The following is a 23,206-nucleotide window of genomic DNA, read 5'->3' as shown; positions in this document are numbered from 1 at the left end:
TATCATCGTTAAAACCCAAAATTTTGCTATAATTTATTTTATTTTTCTATTTTTAAAAATGCCCTTAAAACATACATTCAAGGTTTGTATTTTGTTTTGAAATTATATATGAACTTTCTAAAGTTAAAAAAATACTCCAAAACTTGAAAAGAAAAAGTTCAACGATATCAACGTGTTGCAAAAATAACTCAATTTAAAACATAATAGATATTCTCTTCTTTTTTTTTCATATACATAGTCTCATTCTTCTATTCTAATTATCTAAATAACGAAAATAAAAATCAAAACTTCAAAAAATAAACCTTTTTAAAAATAGTAAAATAAATTAAAATATTTACAAACTATACTAAAATTTTAGATTCTATCAATGATAATATTTTGTCACTGTAACGTATCAATGACTCAAAATTATTACCAAAAATTATTTCCACAATTGGTTTAAAGTTCACGGAGAAAAGCAATACAAATAATTGACTTTAAATTGATTCTCAACGTGTTATTGCATGTTTCATTTAATTAATTCACTCGTAACCCTATATACACTCACTCCTATTAAGTTAATTTAACTTTTTGGTCAAATATCTTAATTAAAAAGTAGGATCGTTATTGAGACAATTTTGAAGTACCATTTAAGTTCATGTAGTGTTTCGGTACAAATATTATTGGAGTAACTACCACGTAATTAATTGCTCAAGATGAAATAACAAAATTAATCGTAATCTCGTTTTTTTCAATTTCCTTTTTATTATTAGTTCAAACTATCAACCTTTTTTTTCTTTCTAAACCACTCCGTGATTGACTCGTGATTTCATTTCATTTCATTCAAAGCGCTTTTAATCTATTATTTTATTTTTATCATAGATATAAAAGTCAATAGTTAAGACTTGGAGTCCTTTTTAACACTTAAAAAATTGATTTTTCATGGCTTGACTTTGTAATAGAGAATTTAAAACAACAAATTATGTAATGGACCCATTGGAGGAAACACACTTTTAGACTAAGTTTAAGCTTTCACACCAATAAATGATTTTATATGAATGTGTAACAATCTAACCTAAAGAAGAAAAGTAATCATGTAATTTAATTTTGAATCATATGAAATACTACCAAATTCGAGCGCTTTGGTTAGTAAATTCTTTAGGTAAAAACAATATTTTAAATCATTTTAGAAACCAACACAAATTTTTTAAATTTGGTATGAATTGAAATTCCTCAAAATCCTAAAGTTTCAAACTCAGAATCATTTTGAATATGTTTCAAATTAATTATTTTAAAAGGAAATTTAGTCTAACTATACTCAAATTATATATATATAAATTGAATTGTGTTTGTTTTTTTTGCATTAGTTAACTAAATTATAACATAATAAAATAAAGTTATAACAACGAAAACTAACCGGCTTGGTAAGCATTTCTTTTTTCTTTTTTAAAACAAATCATATTTATGATTTTAGATCATTTTGAAATATTTTCGTTGAAATCCGAGCTAAATTTAAAAAACAAAAACAACTTATTGAATGCTAAATTTTTTAGTTTTTAAATATTAACTTGGTTTTTTATCTACGAAAAAAAGTTGAAGCAAAAATATTATATAGAGACTTGATTAAAAACAAAAAAGAAAGAAAACAAATTATTATTAAAACAATTATTTTCATAAAACTTTCAAGTTAAATTATGGTTATAGAAAATAGAAGATTGGAAATATAGACATTTTAAAAAACTATTTAAATAAAATAATTTAGATGGTGAATTAAATGGCCATTTAAAAGTAACAAAAGAATAAACTAATTATCAAAATATCCTTTTTTTTTTTTTTTTTGGTGTTGAATTTTCGAAAATGGTCCCTTTTAACTTTAACGGATAATATAGCTTCTATATTTGATAACTAGACTATAAATTGATCGTATTAATTATATTAATAAATAACAATAAATCTTACTAATTTATTCTATAAATCTCTTATACCACAAAATATAATAAACAAATTCGAACTTAAAACTAATTTTGTTCTTTTTTTGTCAAAAACTTAATTTTCCGACTATCCGCTCTTTTTTTTTTCTTTTCAAATTGAGTATAATAAAATATAATCACAAATATAGTAAAATAAACTAAAATATTTACAAAAAAAAAAAAAAAACAAAATTTGAGCTCTATTACCACTTTACAACTACATGTGAAATTTTGCTATCATTGATATATATATAATTTGAGTATAGTAAAAAAACAAAATGTCTATCATTGATAAAATATGAAATTTTGCTCTACTTTGTAAATATCTTGTCAACTTTATCATTTTTACATGTCCCCTAAAATAAATCCTACAAAATTGTAGATAAATATTTCAACAATAAATCACAAAACCCTCAAAAGGAAAGAATTTGAAGGAAGAAAAAAAAACCTCAACGAATCATAAAATATGCCAAACTCGAGGCACCCACTACAAAAACTACAAATTAGAATAACAAAAATAGAACCAGATACAAAGCAACACTTATTTGACATATCAAATTTTTCATACGTTTGTTTATACGTGTATCCATATATATAATTACTTTATAAAAGAATAGACGAGGATAGAAATAAAAATGGATAACATATTCTCGTTTTCTTTCCTTTTTAAACCAATAAAGACTTTTTTTTTTCCACAATTCATAAAGTCGGAGGTTCAATCTTTATCGAAACCATTAGTAAAAAACAAATATAAAAACTTTTAAAAGATAAGTAATAATAATAATAATTTTTTTAAAAAAAGGAATTTAAAGGGAAGCAATAAAAGAAGAAAAGAGAAAGGGAAAATAAGAAATAAGAAAGGGGAAGTCGAAAAGATTCTTTAATGATATAATTTGTTAAGAGGAACGAAATTTGGTGACAACAAACTCTCTTTCCCTTTCTCTATTGTTTCTTTGACCAACAACACTTCTCTTTCACCACTTTTCCTTTCTTTCTTTATTACCACTTTACCCCTTACCCTTTTATATTTTCTAAAAACATAATCTCTTTTTTATTTTATTACAAAATAATAATAATAATAATAATAGCAACGCAAATCAATATTTATTATATTTATAAAATATTTTTTTAAAGTTTTTGTTAAATTTATTTAAAATAATATTTTCAATCTCATAAATGTGTAATTAATTCTCTCCTTCTTTTAGAGGAATATTTAATTCATTCCTCTTTATATTTCTAATTCTCTATCTTTTTATATATCATTTCAATCAATCCTATCATAATACTTTTAAATATATCAAAATAAATAAACTAAACGTTTGCTATATTTAGTAAATATGAGGTGGAAATTGACAAAATTTATTTTAAAATAGGAAAAGTATTGGCATGATTGAACCGAATTTGGTTCACTATGTAAAGAAAGAAAGAGTAGATGAATTAAAAAGCATGAAGAAGAAAGATTGAAATTATATAGTGATATGAGATAAGATTGAGTTAGAGAGAGAGAATAATGTTAATTAATTATATATGTATGTATGTATATTTGTCTTATAGTGAAGTTTTTAAAATATAATAGTTGATGTGGTGGAAATGGAATGATGTTTTTGGAAGCCATAAATTAAAATTTGGTTAAGCAACCAATAATAATAAATATATATAATAGAAAAAGATTAGTATAAAATGAGACACGTTACATATTCCTTAACTTAATGCTTATCTAATGAGGTTTACGATTCTTCATTTCCATCTCTCTCTTTATATATTATATATATTTACTTTTAAACTTAATTACATTAATTCAAATATACCATTTTATTTCTCTACTTTTTACTTTTGTTGTTCTAATTATATTATCTTCTAAGCTACTCTTTATTTTTGTGAAATTTTATTTTTATATTAGTAATATATATATATATGGAGGCATTTTTTAAAAATATAAGAAAATATTGAATTTGTTTAAGACTTTTGTATTTTGTAAATAGTTTTTATTTTTTTATGTTATTTATAGCAATTTTTTCGTATTTATTACAAAATTTAGTTAAGAATCTTTTTTTTTCGGATATAACGAGAATGTAAGGTCTAATCTCAAATTTATAAAGAAAGAATGTTATATCAATTATGGTTTGGATTAAGTTAATTTTTTATTTGAAATTTATTTAAAATGACTTTTTTTTTTTTTTTTTGGCTATGAGAACTTTTTTTCTTTGAATAAAGTTGTTATGATCTTTTTTTGGTGAGTTAATAAAAAATTTATTGAAAGTAAAAGAAAAACGTAAAATAAAATAAATACAAAGATGTGAGGACTAAAATGTTATTTTAAATTTGAAAAAAAAGATCCAAAATTTAAATTTAATTTTTAAAAATAATACAAAGAAGAAAAAGAAAATTAAAGATTGATATAATAAGAATTATTGGTGATGTGGGGAAAGGCAATGGGATAAGAGTAAGAACGCTGAGGCTCCACTTCTTTTCTTTCTCTCTCTTTCTGCAATGAAGTTTTTTGTACAGATCCTCCATCTCTTCACTCTCAACTATATCTTTTTCATCTCATTTTTTTGAATATTTTTCTTTAATTTTTCGATTCTCTTTTCTTCTGGGTCTCCGAGGAAAAAGAACACGAAGGAGATTTTCAGCTGTTCTGTTCTAGCAACCTAAGAGAGAGAGGTTGATTGGATTAGACTAGATTAGATTAGATCTGTAATTGTGTTTTTTTTTTTATATCAAGAACAGGAGGTCTGGCCATCTGGGTTTTGTTTTTTTTTGTATGAAAAATGGAGAAAAGCTGCCAATCTTCTCTGACTGGGGATTCCTCCGCCGCTAATAATGGCGGAAGTACGGCCTCTACAGGCAGGGACCAATATCTCAGGCATCTAAACAAGCTTTCCCACAAAATTTCCAAGCCTAGTTTTGTTAAGAAGCCTGGGTTTGATTCTTCTAGTCAATCTAATCCTAGTTTTAATCAGAATCAGAGTCTTCCTCAACCGCCGCAGCCGCCACCACCGCCGCCAGAATTGGGTGTGCAAGCTCAAACCCAACAGCCACCGCAGCACCATCAGCCACCGGTTTACAATATCAACAAAAATGATTTCCGGGATGTGGTTCAGAAGCTTACTGGGTCGCCGGCGCACGAGCGGTTTTCGAATCCGCCGCCGATTCATCCACCCAAGCCTCAGAGCTCTCGCCTTCAACGAATCCGACCACCTCCACTTGCAAACGTTAGTAATCGTCCTCCCCCGATGCTAAATAGCGGTGTTCCGTTGCCACAGCAGCAACAACAACCACCGCCTGGTCTGAACCCTAGAAATTCCCTTTCATCGGCTAACAATTTTGGACGGCCCGTTGCGCCGCCACTTTCGCCTCTGCCTCCGTTACCAGCCGTCCACGCGCCTGCTGAATCACCCGTTTCGGCTTATATGAGATATCTTCACACCTCATTTTCAACTCTCGATTCTAGTCAGAAGCAATTCTCGGGATTCTCACCTTTAGCTCCTCTGGTTTCACCTCGTTGGAACAACTTAACTTCACAGCAACACCTTCCACCACCGGCCATGGCACCAGGAACCATTCCTCCGCCACCTTCATCGGCTGCAATTACTTCAGACTCTCAATTGCCGATGCCCTCTTCACCTCTCCCATTCGGGTGTATGAATTCACCAAGATCAGCATACCCATTGCTGTCCCCAAGCTTGTTGTTTTCGCCATCCGCTGGTCCGTTAGGATATCCCCAGTTTCCATTGTCACCAACTGTGCCAGTGCCCAGCCCCAGGTGGAGAAATCTGTGAGTTATTCATAATCATATGGTAAGTTGAAGATCACAAATTCATTAATCTTTGTAGTTTCTCACATGTTTTTTAAGATTATTTTGTATACATGTCGAAGTGAAGGGTTAAAATTTAAATTGGATCATCAGTTAGTGAAATAGGAATGAATTTTCACAACTGATTCAGAAACTGAAGTTTGTTCTGTAAATCTGTTAGAAGATCCTTTTTCTTTTGTTCTTTCAGTTTGGTGGGTTGGGTTACATTACAACATTCATATTCCATAGATTACATTTCTTTTTTTGAGCTCAAGCTTTGTTTATCAGTCTCACAAGACTTTGTTCATTCTCTTATAGCAAAGACCTTTTGAATTAGTCCCTTAAACTTTATGATCTGTTTAGACAAAAAAAATACATTTTTTCTTGTGTTTTGGTAGCTGTTTGTTCTTATGAGAACCTCACTACTGAGAAAAAAAATTCTTAAATGGAATCATAGTATTTTATGCATAGTCTCAAACGATGTTCAGTAGTTGTAGTGTTAACTTTGGAAGGGGGAGGTGTAAAAAGCTTGTCACGTGCTATCACGTGCTATCAAAGTCCAGCAATTTGTCTTGGTGTTGTGAATTTCTTTCCCATGGTGAGCTACTTGCTTTTTGACCCGTTTACTTGTATAATGACCCTTTCGTCATTCAAACTTGTTTTGATTTGAGAGTGATACTTGTTTCCCTCAATTTGTAGATGGGTTTTCTTTTCCTTCAACAACTCTGCTTGAATACCTTTATGATAAGGCTGTACTGTTTATTTTACCTTAAAACGAAGCTCTTTACTGGGTTGATAGAATAGTTGATGGAGTTTGTAACGAATAATGTTCGCTACATGGTTTGAAGGTGTGAGATGCTGTTGCTAATTGAGATTAGGGTAAGTTTGGAGTGAGTATCGTTCGTTTTCAAGATTCTGCTTTAGTTTATTAGTGGGAAGCAAAAATGCCTTTAATTAGTTGGTGTAATGAATTCAGCTTTATCAAAATTAGCAAAAAGAAAAGATGATAAGGAGGTCTGTTTGTGTCTGTGTTTTAGATCCATAAAGCTGGGTTTTTGCAGCAATAGAAATTAGCTTCAAATGCCCATTCTTGTGAACTTAAAAAGGTGGGATTTGCAATCATTGATGTTCTTTTGTCTCTCATTTTAATATTAGGTTAAACTACAAATTTTATTCCACGAAGACCGAAGTCCCTAAAGTTTGAATAAAGCTATATACATTATTTATAGCTTAGAATAGCTTTTCCTTTCACCTAATTATATGTTTTTAACTTTGCCTCTGCACACATATATATATACATTTTATTTAATCTCGATTTTGATAGAATTTATTGATATAACTTCAAACTATGAAACTAACAAATTGGCACGATTGAAGTTTTGTTATTGTGAAAGCATTAGGGTAAAAAGACGTTTGAAACCTATACTTCAAAGGCATTGAGGAGACTAATAGTTTCGTTTTAAAAATGTTTGGATTTATTGGAATTGGTCAACGTACCGATTTCTTTGACTTCAGGGTGAGTGGGAGATAGGGATGTGTTGGTAGAGACGAAATGGATCGCCATGGAAGAGGACATCTACTGTTTCATTCTTGACCACAATTAGTGTGCATTTCAAACATACCCTTATTGGGAAATGAGTGAAAAAGACAGTAAGAGCTCAAAACAATCTTCTTTCATATATACATATATATAAACACATATTTAGTGGTATATTTAATTAAGCCAAGAAAGGGGGTAAAGGGTTAACCAATCCATGTCCGGTATAATTTTGAGAATGACGAAAGTAAAAGTTAAAATAGTCCCAGTCAAAACAAGGGTTTTCAAACATACCTTGATTTGTAGATACCAACAAAGCAGTGAAAAGAAAGCCTTCAGAGGCCTGCAGAAATTCAATACTAAGGCAGACAGATAGAGCCAATTTTTTTTCTTTTTTCATCTCACCATTCATTCACCAATCATCAATATAAGCCTTACAACTACATGTGCCCAATTCAAAGTAGCCATTAAGGGAGTCAGGACCACCAAATCCACAAATATGTGACATATCAATCAAACAAGATAATGCTAAACCACATCTTGTGCATTAAGAATAATCTACAATTTTTTCTTTTCTTCTTATTGTTTGGCAGTGGAAAATAGCCAACACCACATGTAACAGGATTCGAATCAGACATCAAAGAGAGTTTTATATAATTACTTGAGAAGGATCATCTGTTATCGTCTCTTGTAAGAGACGAACGACGAAAGGTAGATCAATTACATGATGCTTGATAATATGTAGAATTTATATTCGAGAAAAATAAGGCAGTTCAGGGACATGGAATTGATGGTCAAAAAAGAAAAACAGACTGGTGGGGGGAAGACACACAAGGGTGTTTTTTTGTTTTTTTTTGTTTTTTGTTTTTCCTTTCCAGAGTGTGGTGATGATAAAAGGCTAAGAAGTACCTAGATAACAATAGAAAAGCGAAATTTCCAAACAAGCACTCCTCCAGAATAAAACATGTAAAGGAGAAGTTGAATCCTGCACTTGCGAGAATCAATATGCTCACTACTATTCATCATCACGTTTGGGAGCTGCTTCTTTAATCTCATCTCCATCGTCCTGTAAAGAACCATCATTAGAAAAATTTATACAATATTAGGCAAATATATCGTGGCAAGAGATAAGTCGGCACAAATGCAGACGGTCATTGACGATCTAGAACATGAAGCAACCTTTGATCTCATTACCTGCATGTCTGAAGTCCATAGGGTGAGGTTGTCACGAAGAAGTTGCATGATCAAAGTGCTATCTTTGTATGATTCCTCGCCCAGTGTATCCAACTCAGCAATTGCTTCATCGAAAGCCTGATTGGTATAGAAGCAGAATGGTAAATGAATTGAAATGTTCTATGGACTACAACTTAGGGATAAGTGGATAAGGACAGTGACATTCCAGACAGCTGAACAGGAAACAGACAGCTCAAGTAAAGGGTGCAAATTAAAACCAACGAGAAAAAAACTTAATAAACAGAGCAAATTGACCAATCCAAAATAGCTCAGTTTTACAGTTGATTTTTATCAACTAGATTTCAAATATGACCAAATGGGTTGGTTATGATCGATCATCTTGACATGGTTTTATAAAGCTTGATTTATTTTCATGACATGGTCAGTTCAGTATTGGTTGGTTTACACAAAGTTAAACCAAATTGTAGGTTGCAAATATTGAAACAGAATAAAAAATTACTCATTCACCAGCTTCAAGCACGATCAGGGGAATTCGGAATCTCATAATATTATAAGGGGATCAATGTATTCGAGTAACCTGTTTAGCAAGGCTGCAAGCGCGATCAGGGGAATTCAGAATCTCATAATAGAACACTGAGAAGTTCAAAGCCAGCCCAAGTCGTATAGGGTGAGTAGGAGCAAGTTCAGAATTTGCAATATCCTACAAATGTAGTTACAGTTCATTAGAACAATAACTTTAAATTATTAACAGAGCTACTCGTAGCCGAGTACGCATACGGTCAATGCAATCATGATTTACTTCACTGCTCGAACATCAGAGAAAAGCAACTCGCATTAATTGCAAAGAATCCCCAATATGAAGGAGAAAAACAGTTTATATTTTCCTATTAAGGTCTTTCCAAGAATTTGGATCCAATGAATTTGATGCATATTGAAATCACTTTCCCAAACCATTGATTTTACAAGAAACGATATAGTTTGACCGAAAAAGAAAGTATCAGAAGATAATCGTCAAAAGAAAAACGAAGGGCGAGCGAAAAACTATGCAAGTCTAGTTTTCCGGATTTGTTACTTCTGAAATCAGACAACAGCTTCTCATAAACACATGTAGTTTGATAGAGTATCTAAAGATCTAAACAGTTTTTTTTCTCGGCTTAATAAACGAGATGAAAATGAAAGACCTAAAGAATGAGAGAATGAGTACAAGATAGCTAAGAAACAAAGTGATTACGGTAGGTGGATCATAAACAAGAAAGGAAGGAATCAAACCTGAGCAGATTTATAAGCAGTGAGAGTACTTTCGGCAGCTTCCTTCCTTTCAGCTCCGGTCTTAAATTCAGCAAGGTATCTATGATAATCGCCCTTCATCTTAAGATAAAAAACCTTGGAATCACCAGAAGCAGCAGAGGAAATGAGACGAGAGTCAAGAAGTTTAAGGATGCCATCACAAATGTTAGAAAGCTCAGTCTCGATCTTGGATCTGTAACCACGGATGACAGAGACATGATCATCATTCCCTCGGCTCTCTTCTTTCTGTTCAATGGAGGAAATAATCCTCCAAGAAGCTCTACGTGCTCCAATAACATTCTTGTAAGCAACAGAAAGAAGATTCCGCTCCTCAACGGTGAGTTCCTCGTCATCTGCAGCGGCGGAAACCTTCTCCATAAACTCGACCATCTCCTCGTAACGCTCAGCTTGCTCGGCAAGCTTAGCCATGTAAACATACTCCTCGCGAGGGGAAGAGGTGACCGCCATTGCCAGAGAGAGAGAGAGAGAGAGAGAGGAAGGATTAGATCTGTAAGTAAAGAGTTTGGAAATGGCGGAATGGAAAATAGAGAGGGAGAGGATGATGAGAAGAGGAGTTGGGGAAAATTTTGGTTTCTTGATAGTGGAGCGATAATTGCGTTGAGGAGGAAGATTAGATGGATTGAATGTGAAGCGTTGGATTGAGATGGATGGTTAAGAGATGTTCAAAACTATGCCCTCTATTGTTTTGACAGCCTTTTCCTTTCTTTTTCTTTTTTTCTTTTTAGAAATCTACGGTTTTTGCCAGCCTGACATGTACTAAACTAGCTGGCACGCACGGGTTTTTCTCCCCTTTTTTAATTCTCTGGGCCAATGGGCCTAATGTGGGTGGGCTTTGTATTAGTACTTCGCTCTCTATCCGGCCTGTCTTTTCAAACAGGCCCATTTTCTCACACGTTGGGGCCGAAGCTAAACCAACCTGGCCCAAGCCTATGGTAAAACTTCTTGACATGATGTAATCCATAGAAACAAAGATGAGAATCCAATTACTACGTAGAGGGAAATGTAATGAAATGGAAGATGTGGAATTTGGAATCAGGGAAAAGAAAAATGAGAATTTAGAATAAGAAAATAGCAAGTGGGAACACGTGGGAACACTAGTACCGAGGGAAGTGTGGGAGGGAGACATCGGGTAGGGTACAAGACTACAAGATCCCAAGGATCGACCTCACGTGCCTTCACGTGACTGCCCCTCTTCCCTTTAATTTTTTATTACTTAATTATATTATAAAATTTCTCTAATCCACAAACTTACAAACCATACACACATTCCCCTTTCCCTTTTCCTAATTCTCCATGCCACCACTTCCCACTTACCCCTTTCTTTTTATTATTATTTACTCTTTCAATTGAATTTCAAAAGTTTCATGTAGTTCACAAATTTACACTAAAATGATACTTTATTTACCTATTATATATTCGAATCCGTTTTATGGTCTAATAAAACTATAAACTTTAGATTGGATATATGGTAAGTTTGTGCATTTTTCAAATCAAAAAGTTGTTTAATAATCCAACATTAAATTATAACTCAAATTTGAGATTTATATATTAGACGTATACACCATTTTCTTTTCTTTTTTTTTTGAAAAAAGGAACGAATTAGGATTAAAACATAACTAAATAAAGAATCACAATATTTAAAATTTAAAAGTTACTAAAAAACAATTTAATTTTTGGATTAAGTCTTTCCAAACTGAACATGAATTCTTTTTCGAGGATATCACAATCACCCATTTTTCAACTTTCTTTTCCCCTCGAAAATTTTCACCACTAGACTTTGATATAGGCAGACTCACAAACTAAGAATTTTCATCCATAAACTATAAGAAAAGAAAGAAGAAGAAAGAAACTCACACTTCAATTTCTAGTAAGAGAATTTACAAGTCCACATAAGTTATAAAAGCATCGAGTTGATACCAAGGAGGAGGAAGAAAAAGAGCAAACAATTTCACAAACTCAGAAACATTATAGTTTAAGGGGAAGGAGGCCAACCAAAAGCTTCATTATCTTCATCTACTCCTTCATAAAATCTCAACTCAAGTCCTTCCAGTCTGCCTTCATCGTCCCATTGGTCGTCGAAACTACCAGCATCGTCAAAGTAACCTGCAGAAAAGTCCCATGCCAAGTCTTCTGATATGTATGAGTAGTCTGAGCCTTCGTCCCATTCGTTTCTCTCGTACACGTCCCTAACGAGAGGTCCCAACACCCTTAGTTTAGGGAATTTCTCTGCAAGAAATTTGTCATCCAACCTTACATCCCCACAGCCTCTCAAATCGAGGAACTCGAGATCGGGGCAGCTTGAAAGAATTGTGAGTAAGCTTTTAGTGCTTAGAGGGTGATAAGCCATTTCAAGGTGCTTGAGTTTTGGCATTGTGGCTGCAATAGTATAAGCTTCATCGTCCGGGGAGGATATACCTGCTGTATGTAGGGGATGCAAGTTACGACACATTCCAACTAAAGCTTTGCAATTCTTTCCTATGGACTCTAAACCACAGGCACTGATTTTATCACAATAGCTTAGATCCAAAAAAGTAACTGCACAAAGCCTTCCGGCAATTTGTTCTGCTACAGCATCGCTTATATTGCTCCTTGGTAGTCGCAATGTTTGAAGAGAACCAGCACTTGAAAAAAGCAATACACAAACAAAACACCAACATCACAAAATAGTCCATTTTAACAAACCAAATCCACAGTCAGCACCAACCCAAGGCCTTCATGAGCAGTTATACCAAATCTTGTTCATAGCAAGTACGTAAATATATATATATATTATATTATATTTGTTAAGGCAAAAAATGCGTCATGGCATTAAAATTCAATTTAACTCATATCCACAAAAATTTAATTTCTTACTGATCAGCGATGGAGAAGAAAATGCTGCTGTTATGAAGACCAGTAACGCAGAGCTTGCGAAGTGACCCTCCACTTCGATTTATCAGCATTTGAAGCATTCGATCGACGTTGTCAAGTTGCCTTTGACTACTCCATTCTTCAATGTCAATCTCTTGCCAGCAATAAGGTCCAAGAACTGCTTTGGCCCATGATTTGCAGACCCTGGGAATAACAGTCAGTTTCTCTTGGAGTGAAAGTTTACTGAAGATTAGTCCCAAAGCATCCGGTATTAACTCATCCCAGTGCCTCAGATCATTTCCCTCTGCCATCTCTAGTCTACTAAAGAAACCAGAAATCAGAAATCACAAGTCAATTAAACAGTTCATCGCTGCCGTAAGGCACTCATTAGCTCGTGTGAGAAAAAAGAAACCCCCCTTTTGTGCAACATTTGGGGTAAACCAGAGAGCAAATTACACACCCAAATTTGACGTATAAGACATCAAAACGAACTATCAGAAACTTAAGAAATCGCCAAGAGGCGAAGGGTTTACTTGAGATCCAAATTAAACAGAAACTCCCCAAGATATTCAAACATTGAAAGCATAAATTTTCAGACCTAAAATAAAATCTACGCCATAAACCAAGGGAACTATGTAAAGACAAGGACTAGCATACACACAGATCAACTACCTCAAAAGTGGAAAAAAAAGGTAAGTGACACCAGAACTTGAGCCAAAATATTTAAAAATAAGATACAAAACATCACAAGTGAAGGAAAAAATATATATATTTTTAAAGAAAAGAAACCCAAAGTTTTCAGTGGCTGAAACCCCAGAAATCAGAGGTATATGACTCAGCAAATGTAAATCTCCGAAGTATGAGACACAAAATAGCTAGAAGAACACAAAACCCATAATTTAAATCTAAAAAAGAAGCTACCCAAGTGGAGCTAAGTGGTTACTACTGTTAATTTCTAACAAAAATGAGAACTTTTTCTTCCCCCATATTGAAATCGAGTGAGAGATGGAAGATGCAGAAACAAAAGGAGGGAGAGAAAAAAAAAAAAAAAACACTCACCGGCTTAAACGGCAGAGAACAGAAACACAAAGCAAAAGCCGAAAGGAGAAGAGGGAAAGCTATCTACCCACCTAACCAGAGCTTGAATGCAAGTAAGTACGCAGCAGAGAAGCAAAAAAAATTAAAAAAGGTGAAAACCCAATAAGTGTAAGAGAAGAGAGAAACTGAGAAAGAGACGTAATCGTATGTATGGGGTTTAAAAAAAAAAAAAAGATGCTCAAACGGGATATGTGTGTGTTTGCATAGTTGTGAGGAAGACGCAAAAAATGACACAACTGTTATTTTAGTTTTTCCTCCTTTTCTTTTTTCTAACCTCTCCTCTCTTCCCTCCCCTTCAGTATCATCTGATTCGTAGAAAAGAAAAGGAGGAGATGCGTAACAAACTAACAAACAATTATTACAAAAACAATAACAAGTAAACGAGATGCTTGAAATTTACTGGCATGGCATCGATATCAGAAAATATTAACTTTTCTTTCCTTTTCCTTCTGAGACTTTTTTTTTTAATACTGAGGTGACTGGAGCAGTAAAGCCAGTAAATAACCACTCTGTTACTTACTGTATATGAGATGGAGAGAGAAGGAAACGGAGGAAGAAGTTTCAAGTTTCAAGTTCCAACTAAGGGAAACGTACAGGTGTCGGTGACAAGGATTGGAGAGGAAGGAGGTGGAACCGGAAAAGCAGTAAAACTTGTAAATTAATGCGTAGGACTACTTTTCAACGCTGGTAATTTGAAAGTTCAAATCTTCTTGGTTACCCTATTTGACTTGACTTGACTTATTTCAAACAACTTGGAAAAGAGAACAGGATAAAATTACAAGTTTTGAAACTTTAAAGTAAATCTATTTAATATCTAAAATTTCCTAATAAACAGAGCAATTTTATAATTTAACCCCAGTAAAACAAGAAAACAGTGCCCTTTTCTTATCCTTTCCACTCTACCAACAGTTGAATCCAAAATTAGTCCTGATTTCACATCCAATAATGCGTAATCCTGCTTTTGTAAATAATAATAATAATAAAAGAGAAGTCATTTACCAAAAGGTAAGATGTAAGTGGAAGGGAATTTATTGACATATCAATAATTGAATGAGAAGATAAAGCTTGAGAGGAGAAAAGAGGTAAAAAGGCAACAGTATGAAACGGAGGATTATGACAAAAGGCATGAAGAGTGAAAAATTGCTTGAAATTAGAAACTTCTGAGAAATTTATGGTACAAAATTTCAGATACTCAAATGCACATAAAAAGACAAGTATGTTTCCCTAATCACACTGAATTATGGTACTAAGTAAACCAAAGGACAAGACACAAATTTAGTTCATAATTTATTACATTCCACAGCCTTATCACCATTCATCAGCCTCATCCACACCCCAGTTCATCCTTCCTTTGAAGCACTGTTATAAACCGTCCGTTTGGTTCTCTTCTCTATACTTTATTCAGGAAAAAAAAGGAGAAGGAAACAGACAAGGCAGGTCCTTTTTATTCCATTATTTTCCTGAGCCCAGCGACGTGACATTTTATACGACTTCTATAGAATATTAAATAATAATGCTTCACACTCGTGAAACCATGGATCCCCCTCCTCTCCTTGATTGGGCCTAATTTTGGAAACAAGAAAAGAAAGCCCACAAAAAGAAGCAAACCAAGGGGAGGAAAAAAGCTTTCTTCTTCATAACCAGATGTTGAAAGCTCGTAATAAGAAGCAAATTTCTACATACATCAGAGAAGATTCCTTTGTAAATTTAACACCGAGCTCTTCTATCTAGTTCCTGAAAAGGAAGAAAAAGTGAAGGTAATTTTTCAGTAAACGAATCTTCTTGTGTAAAATGAGTGTGTCGTCAACCAATTATGACAACCACTTTGATGATGCTGTATCTAAGTTCCTATATGGAGATGTCATGGGCATGCAACGTCAAAAGGAAAGAGACAAGAGGAGCTTGGCTATGAAAGATGTTTGGCTTTGGCAAACCCAAAGTCTAAATGTCATTTCATCTTCATCAACAGTTCTCTTTTATATCTTTACTGTTCAAATTCAACTTTTTCTATAAGCATAATGTTTACTGCGAAAACAGAAGATCTAATACTATATCCAATCCGTTCTCTGTAATCGAGCATGGAAGAATATGAGAGGGAAAAATGAAAAAAATTAAAGAAAAAAAAAAAGAAATAGAAGCCTTGAGACATTGATAAGATTACAAGGGAACAACCTGCAAAGAAACTTAAATGGCTGGATGGATCCTCGCAGCCATATCTGCAAGGTAGGAAACTACTCTATTAACCAGTTCAACCAAGGAAACTAGACCAATCAAAGTTAGTTCCTACAAGAAAGTAGAGGGACTCCCAAACAAAGTCTTTACTTACTTTTTTTTTTCTCAAAGAAACAAATGTGGTAACCAACACAAACGGTCAGTAAAAATAACATTCAGTTAACCAACAACCATGTTTTTCTTGAATCTTCCAAATAATTATGAAAAGTAAAAATAAAAAAGGAGAGAAACCGGCAACATAACAAGCTACAATATGAGCAGCTCGATTCCTGTCATGGGACAAAATGAGAAAGAAACGTTTCCCAAGCAACTCGCCAAACAAAGTTTTTCCTCTTTTGTAACATATAATCCCACCTACGGCATATGATGACAGAGAAATCTAGAACTGGTAATATAATACAGATGCACAGTGGCCGGTGCCAATGAAATTAGAGTTGCATAAGGTTCCTAAAGATTTCTTTGAAGTTGAATCGCTTAGGTGCAGTAGCTTTAGCCTACATAAACCACCCTCAATTCAACCCATCCATAGAGAATGGCATTATTAATCCATTCAAGCTATTTACTTTCATATATCAGCATGAGTTAATGAGCAAAGCCATGAAGTTGAAGCAGAACACAAGTTCAATCCCATTTCAATTCCCATGAATACAAAGCCAACATAAAGTCAGCCTCAACGCTCCAACCAGCGAAGCATTACTATTTATAACCATAAACTTTATTCTTTCTGAAGAGAGAGATGCATAACTCACAAGCAAGAGCATTGAGCTTGTTATTATCTAAAGAAATAGATCACATTATTATAGACCTACATTATAAAAACCTCCTAAAACAAAATTTCTATAGAGGAGCATATGGAGAGCACAAACTTGCAACAGACACAGCCATTTAACTAATTGGTACACAAAAATGAAACAAAAAACTATTATACACACCATTTGATGAGCCATCCAAAGAGAAAATGCTGCATAATGGGTACTTTCTCTAATACTTCCACCTTATACATCTTCAGCAACCCACTATTGACCTTGTTCCAATTAGGCACCCCACTAATATCATCAAGCAATGGCGAGTGCTCTGAAAATGGACCCTTCTTCACCTTCTTTATAAACGAAATACACGAGAAATAAAGATACTCGTTCGAGAAATTGTCTAGTATATCCTGAGTGTGAATGGATTTAGGTTTCAGATACTTATGGTCTATCAACTGTGATGATCCAAAAACGTACGACAAGAAATGGTAATCATCAAGGCCCCAAACACCATGGGAACCTGCAGGCTCCAAACAATAAACCAATTGCAATTTCCTCATTAAATCAAGGTACTTCACGAAAACCCTAACTACAACAGCAGGGTAATCCTCCTCTTTGATTGTCCCCAATTTAGCCAAGCAATACAACCAGGCTGCGAAATTCGTTTCGTGCCCAGTACCATAGTCGATTCGGCTCGAATTCCCGAAGCTATCAGTGAAATAGAGCACAATTTCCACGGTGGCTGAATGAAGATCCTCGGGGAGAAATCGAAGCATAAGAGAATCGCTGTTTTCCACCATCCGCGCATGCCATATCCGATAAGAAAGGTTTCCATATCGAGACGCCATACTCGCCGGTGGTATATCGTCGATCCATTGAATCAGAGAATCAAGAATAGAGACGATTGAATTAACGGTTTCAGATTGGTAGCAAGGATCAGAAATTTTCCGGCCTCGAGTTGATTCGGAAAGAGCAACTATGAAACCAAGAAAATTTCTTCCGGAATCGGAATCGTGGAATTGGCGTATATCATCGGGAGAATGGATTCTTTTGGAAGGAGCTTGGAAATGGTAAGGGGGAGAGACGACAGAAACCCTTTGTGGCTGAGGGACCGGAAAGAGAATTATGGACTGACTAGGTCGGTTGTTGACCGGAATATTGGGCGAAGGGGTGGGACGATGAGTTGGTGGCGGGAAATTCGTCGGAGCGTGGAAATTAGGCGAAGGGATAGGGAATTCTGGGGATTTGGAGTCATTGGATTGCATTTTCTGGAAAGAATTTGGGGGGATATATAATTTGGAGAGAATGAAATTGGAGTTTGAGACGAACGGGGAATGTCGGAAAATTGGGGGTTCTTCGCCGGATCTTTGAGTACGGGGGCTCTATGGCTATGGCGGAAGCCCAAGAAAAGCTCGGGTACAATCTCGCGGCTTCGTAACAACGAACAAAATTATAAAAGATGTAATTCACTTTCAAAAAATAAAAAAGCTAAATTAACTTTAAGAAAACCACATTTTCATTTAAAATTTTAAATTATGTACTTTTATGATCCGTTGGATAATACACTTTTGTTATTTGCTTTCAAGTTTATTTTCTTTTCTAAGTTTTTTTTTTTTTACTTTCACCATTTTTTAAGCCAAGGTTTTGAATTAGGTTTCAAATTTTTTAAAACTATTCTTTTACAAAGCGACCATGTATTATAATAGTATACATTTAGAGTGCATAATATTATATCAACTTTTGTCTGCTTCTTTTGTGGGGACTGTTGTTATCTAAATTTTCGTTTTAACTTGAGCAAGAACATAATACTAGGGCCAAACATGGACTGGGCTATCAAATTTTGACTTGAAGATTAGAAAAAAAAAAAGAAAACTAGAAGTGAAGTTTACTAATTTAATTTTTAAAATCTAAAACTAAAAAAAAAAAAAAGAGTAGTTATCGATGGCACAAATACCTCGGGCATACCATTTTTGCTCCTCCAACCCTATTCTATGTCTTTAATGTGTCACTAGAGAAAACAAGCAGTAGCACTCACGATGGTATGATAATATATGATTAGTTCGACTAAACATAGAAATGGTTGCTTGCGACATAGTCTATTGGTGTGGAGCAATTTATAAGGCTCGTTGTTTAACTCTTGCTTGAAAGATGTATAACATTTGTGGTGTTGAAATAGATATGACCCTCGAGCCTGAAGAGTCTTAGATTGGTGGATTTGGGGTATGAGGACTTGACTTTCCTTAATGAGACTCACGGAACCATGTGGGGTTCATAATCTTATAGGACCTTGACCTTTCATGGGTAACCATTAGCAGTTACCTAACATATGATTTTCATATTTATTCACGTTCGAAAGACAAAACAAAAGTTTTCAAACTCTTTTTTTATTATTAACGTACATAAGACACTTGCAAAGAGTCAATTGTATGCCAAAGAAAGTGTTTATAACTTTAATATTCAAAACAAAAACAAAAAAACTCAATTACTAACCGAGGTTTGTGGGTTTATAATTTAGAATGTGCTTGGATTGATTTTTGAAATGTTTGTCTAGTTGATATTATATTGTCTCGAAAAAATAATTTATGTTATTTATATTTTGATGTTGGAAATCATTTTTTTTATAGTTACGTATATTTACAATATTTGTGCTTGTAAGAAAAATTAGTACAAAACTGAAATTAACATTTTGTTTTAAGTGATTAAAATATTGATAATTTGATGATAGAAGTATGTTTAATTTTAAAATATATTTCTAAAAAAATGAAAATGTGTATATTTCTTTATAAAATGAATTCATATAAACATGTTTAGTATAACACAAATGATTATATCAAATCCACAATATTTTCCATTCAAACACCAATCAACAATAAATAAGAGTGAGTACTTAAAATGCATATTATATCTTCAAAGCAAATAGAAAGTATATTGATGAAAAGAAAAAATATAAATTACAAATTACAAATTATAAAATAAATTAAGGGAAAAAGAAAACAAATCATATAAATACGTCGTCGTTTAATTGTGTCATCGTATAATATACTCTTTGTCCCAAGTCTCAAACCAGAGGCGAACAAGTGGAAGTGATCGGATTAAACAACGCCGGTAGCAGATATTTCCGCCCATTGCCGCCGTTCGCATTGTAACTCGCTCCGGTCTTTCGTTCCACCAGAACTTCCCCAGGGTACCCTGGAAAAGCTCCTTTCCCAAATATTCCGGTGCATGCCGTCGCCGCCTCGAGCGGTGCTTCCTTGGAGCCTTGATAAAACCCATTCCCGAACGGATTCGTCGCAGTACCGGCGAGAAGAGTTGCCAGGTTTATTATAACGCCGTCCATTCCCACATCTTTATTCGGTGGCAGTAACGGTGGATTCTGAGGACCGTACACTGGCCGGTGGAACGGCCAAGCACACTGCCCTGGACATTGAGTTGCTGAATTACCCACCCAAATATACGCAAATCTGTACCTGTTCCTCTTAATCGGAGCTCCGGATGAAACCCCATGAGACCCACATTTGTTAAAACAGAATCCATCGACGGTAACATCCGCCGCCGTTAAAACCACATTGATAGCATATTTCTGCCTGCCTCTGGAAGCCAGAGAAAGAATGTGACGATCGGTTAGAGATTTTCCAAGGGAATATTTGGGGTCAAGAATTTGCGATCCCAACGAGAGAGAAAGACGGGAGGATTTGGGTTTCTTAGCAAGCTTGTAAAATCTGTTAATCGCATTCCACCAAGTGGAAACAGAGGGATGAGGGGAAATGATTGATTTGGAAGAAGAAGAAGAAGAAGAAATGGAAGTGATGAAATCAACAACAATGGATTTCTGAGAAGGACTGAAATTGCCATACCAAATGAGATTGATGGTTACATTACCGGAGAGAAGAGGGCCGCCATGGTATTCAAAGGGGAAGGAGTCGAGATCGAGAGGTTGGTCGGCGAAGGCGAGGTTACCAGCAACGGCGACGGTGAAGGTGGCTGATATGGAGTGAAGAGAGGAAGAGAGTAGAAGGAGAAGAAGGAGAGTAATGGAGGACATGATGATGATGGTTGGAAGGAAGGTGAAGAGAAATGGAAGGGAAGAAAATAGGTATTTATTGGAAGAGGGGAAAGGAAGATGAAGGTGTGATAGTGCGGCGCATGATGGATTTTGATTTTATGAGTCAATTTAGTTTTTTGGTGCAACTAATTCTATTTCAATTATTTGTTTATTTATTTATTGCTAAACTTTGTGCTACCTATACAACCTTGGTTTCAAATTAAATAAATAAATTTATTAGTTAATTTATAATATAGGTTGTTGTTAACAACATTTATTTCTTTTATAATACTTTTTCATATTTATTTTAGGGTTTAAGTAATTGAGGCAATCTTATTCAAGGCCATTAGATGTGTGGAATCTAATGGTGTTTAGGTCAAAAACTTTAGTTCTAAAGTTTATGAAAGATTTAATTCATACTATTAAGAATATTGTTTAATTGTCTTGTTTATCAAGCTTTGTTCATGTGGATTTCCTTTACATTTAAAGGGAAGGGACAAACATTATTAGCTTCCTTCCCTCTTCAATTCACCAATAATTTAAACAAATTAAATAGCAATGTGAGATTTTTTATGTCTTGCAATTTTAAGTGGAAATCAAACCTTATATAACAAGGTTAGGTTGGACAAATGTCTAGTTTTTAAAGGCATAAAAGGTAATGTAAGCCGTCCAAAATAAGAAGTATGGAAAATTGAAGAGTTTTGATTCGGTAAAACGTTGACAAAATGTGTTAGTGCATGTTGTCGTTTATGATGAACATGAAAAGAAGAGACTCTTAGATCACAACCTCGTTCCTTAGTCGTTTGTTGCAAATTAACAACCTTTAAGCAATCACATTCAACCAAAAGATTTGAGAGCTTGTAGAAGGGTAACGCAAGAGATAACAACAAATAACAATAGAATCTTTTGTTAGGTTAAAACTTTATGAAATTTAGCAAAGTTATGTATTAGTCTAACTTATGTTTGTATAGAACTCTACTTTATTGAAATTCATCAGTTACGATAAAAATAACCTAAGTAGTGATTAACTATACACCAATAATTATCATTAGTTTAAGTTGTTGAGTTTATATTTGAAATTAAAAAAAAAAAAAAGTACAATACAAATAATTTATGTATTAATCTAATATACTTTAATAAAAAAAAAAACTACCAAATACAAAATAACAAGAACAATAAATCCACTGAACAAAGAAATGAATAATGAGTAGAATAAATCTTCGAAATCCAATCACAACGATACGTTGTCATAAGCAGGTAGCCTAAAGTGTAGATATCAAACAAAGAGTAAAACCAAGCAAAAATGGTGAGATAAAGCAGCGACGGAAGCATATATATTTTCGCATTGGTAACTCCCTCCGGTAACGGATTACTCCACACAAGAAAGGCAAGATAAGAGGCCTTGGCATACAAGCCGATGCTGCTGCCTCTATCGAAGCCTCCTTATGGCCTTGATGAAACCCATTTCCAAAAGGGTTAGTATATAGTTCCTGTGAGAAGAGCAGCAAATTAAAGTCAATAAAAGGTCGTCCATCTCAACCAAGAAAGTGGGTTTGGGAATTTGAAACTGAGAAAGAAAGAAAAAAGTGGTTTTTGGGTAATGAAGTAAGCTTGGGGTGCAAGTTTCTTAAAAGCAAAATGGGAAGGGAGAAAAAACGAAATAAAAAGTTGGGACTGACCTAAATGCAAGCAGAAAGAGAACATAAGAAGAAGAGTACAAATCAGAAACACAAGAATCCAGTTTGTGTTATAATTTTCTACTCCGAACGCAACTGTTTTTTCTTTTTCTTTTTCAACTTGAGATTAATACAAGCAAAATTTAATGTTAATAGGTGTGTGTATGATATTGAAGTGAAGTCAAAATATGGATGGAGCCATATAATAATTTAGTGGAGGCTAAGAGGGAAGGGGAAGAACAAAACTAGGAGAATGTCTAATTCAGCAACAGCTGTCTATTTTATTGTCAAAACCTAATATTTGCTTTTTCATCATTTTATTATTATGTTCCAAATTTAATTTTGTAATAATACTATGCCCCTTTTTATTGCTCCAATTACAAATTTGATTCGATTTTATTTCCATTTTAGACTTTTTGTTTTACTTATCTGCTACGCGTTTTCTTTTCTTTCTTTTAATGTTTCATTTTTGAACATTTTGTTTTTAGTTTAGAATGCAAAATTGAAATTTCAACAATAAATAACTTGGCTCACAAATATAAGCAGTTAGATCAAAATTTGCCCCCTGTTTTCTTTCAGGGTTGAAACTAAAAAGTGAAATTGAAGAATGAAATAGAAATGGATGAGCAGTTGACACATTAGAACAAATAATTAAAATGAGTCATTTATATTTTATAATGTATATATCTATTATTTATTGGGAATTATTGAGTTTAGTTTGTAGTTTTCCACACCTGGCTGTGTCTACATGTAGATGGTAACAGAGCGCCGCAGC

At 33.9% G+C, this 23,206-nt stretch overlaps 4 protein-coding genes across 10 annotated transcripts; 1 reads left to right on the top strand and 3 right to left on the bottom strand.

Annotated features, from left to right (window-relative positions):
* Positions 1–4,359: 4,359 nt before the first annotated feature.
* Positions 4,360–6,091, top strand: LOC101210580 (VQ motif-containing protein 9). The gene has a single exon (XM_004136229.3). It carries the CDS (start codon positions 4,721–4,723, stop codon positions 5,729–5,731), a length of 1,011 nt encoding a protein of 336 aa, XP_004136277.1. The 5' UTR covers positions 4,360–4,720; the 3' UTR covers positions 5,732–6,091.
* A 1,807-nt stretch (positions 6,092–7,898) lies between these two features.
* Positions 7,899–10,428, bottom strand: LOC101210822 (14-3-3-like protein). The gene is made up of 4 exons (XM_004136230.3): positions 9,746–10,428; positions 9,054–9,176; positions 8,477–8,593; positions 7,899–8,348 (listed from the first exon to the last, which is right to left on the bottom strand). The coding sequence occupies exons 1-4, from the start codon at positions 10,229–10,231 to the stop codon at positions 8,298–8,300; spliced, it is 777 nt and encodes a 258-aa protein (XP_004136278.1). The 5' UTR covers positions 10,232–10,428; the 3' UTR covers positions 7,899–8,297.
* Positions 10,429–11,615: 1,187 nt separating this feature from the next.
* LOC101211071 (F-box protein FBW2) lies at positions 11,616–18,163 on the bottom strand. Of its 7 annotated transcripts, none has more exons than XM_031882162.1 (3): positions 16,897–18,163; positions 12,638–12,955; positions 11,616–12,405 (listed from the first exon to the last, which is right to left on the bottom strand). In XM_031882162.1, exons 1-3 carry the CDS (start codon positions 17,976–17,978, stop codon positions 11,757–11,759), a joined length of 2,049 nt encoding a protein of 682 aa, XP_031738022.1. In that variant the 5' UTR covers positions 17,979–18,163; the 3' UTR covers positions 11,616–11,756. The 7 variants fall into 7 exon arrangements, with proteins under 7 accessions (XP_031738022.1, XP_031738023.1, XP_031738024.1 ...); XM_031882163.1 differs by lacking the exon at positions 16,897–18,163 and adding an exon at positions 14,133–14,158 and having other exon boundaries at positions 11,706–12,405; XM_031882164.1 differs by lacking the exon at positions 16,897–18,163 and adding an exon at positions 14,133–14,158 and having other exon boundaries at positions 11,706–12,405; positions 12,638–12,952.
* A 1,375-nt stretch (positions 18,164–19,538) lies between these two features.
* On the bottom strand, positions 19,539–20,837 carry LOC101211728 (protein EXORDIUM-like 1). Its single transcript, XM_004136234.3, has one exon. The coding sequence runs from the start codon at positions 20,753–20,755 to the stop codon at positions 19,772–19,774; it is 984 nt and encodes a 327-aa protein (XP_004136282.2). The 5' UTR covers positions 20,756–20,837; the 3' UTR covers positions 19,539–19,771.
* Between the last annotated feature and the right edge of the window lie 2,369 nt (positions 20,838–23,206).

Source organism: Cucumis sativus, chromosome 3 (genome assembly GCF_000004075.3).
Source record: "Cucumis sativus cultivar 9930 chromosome 3, Cucumber_9930_V3, whole genome shotgun sequence".
NCBI lineage: Eukaryota > Viridiplantae > Streptophyta > Magnoliopsida > Cucurbitales > Cucurbitaceae > Cucumis > Cucumis sativus.
This window is presented reverse-complemented; position numbering and strand designations above follow the sequence as displayed.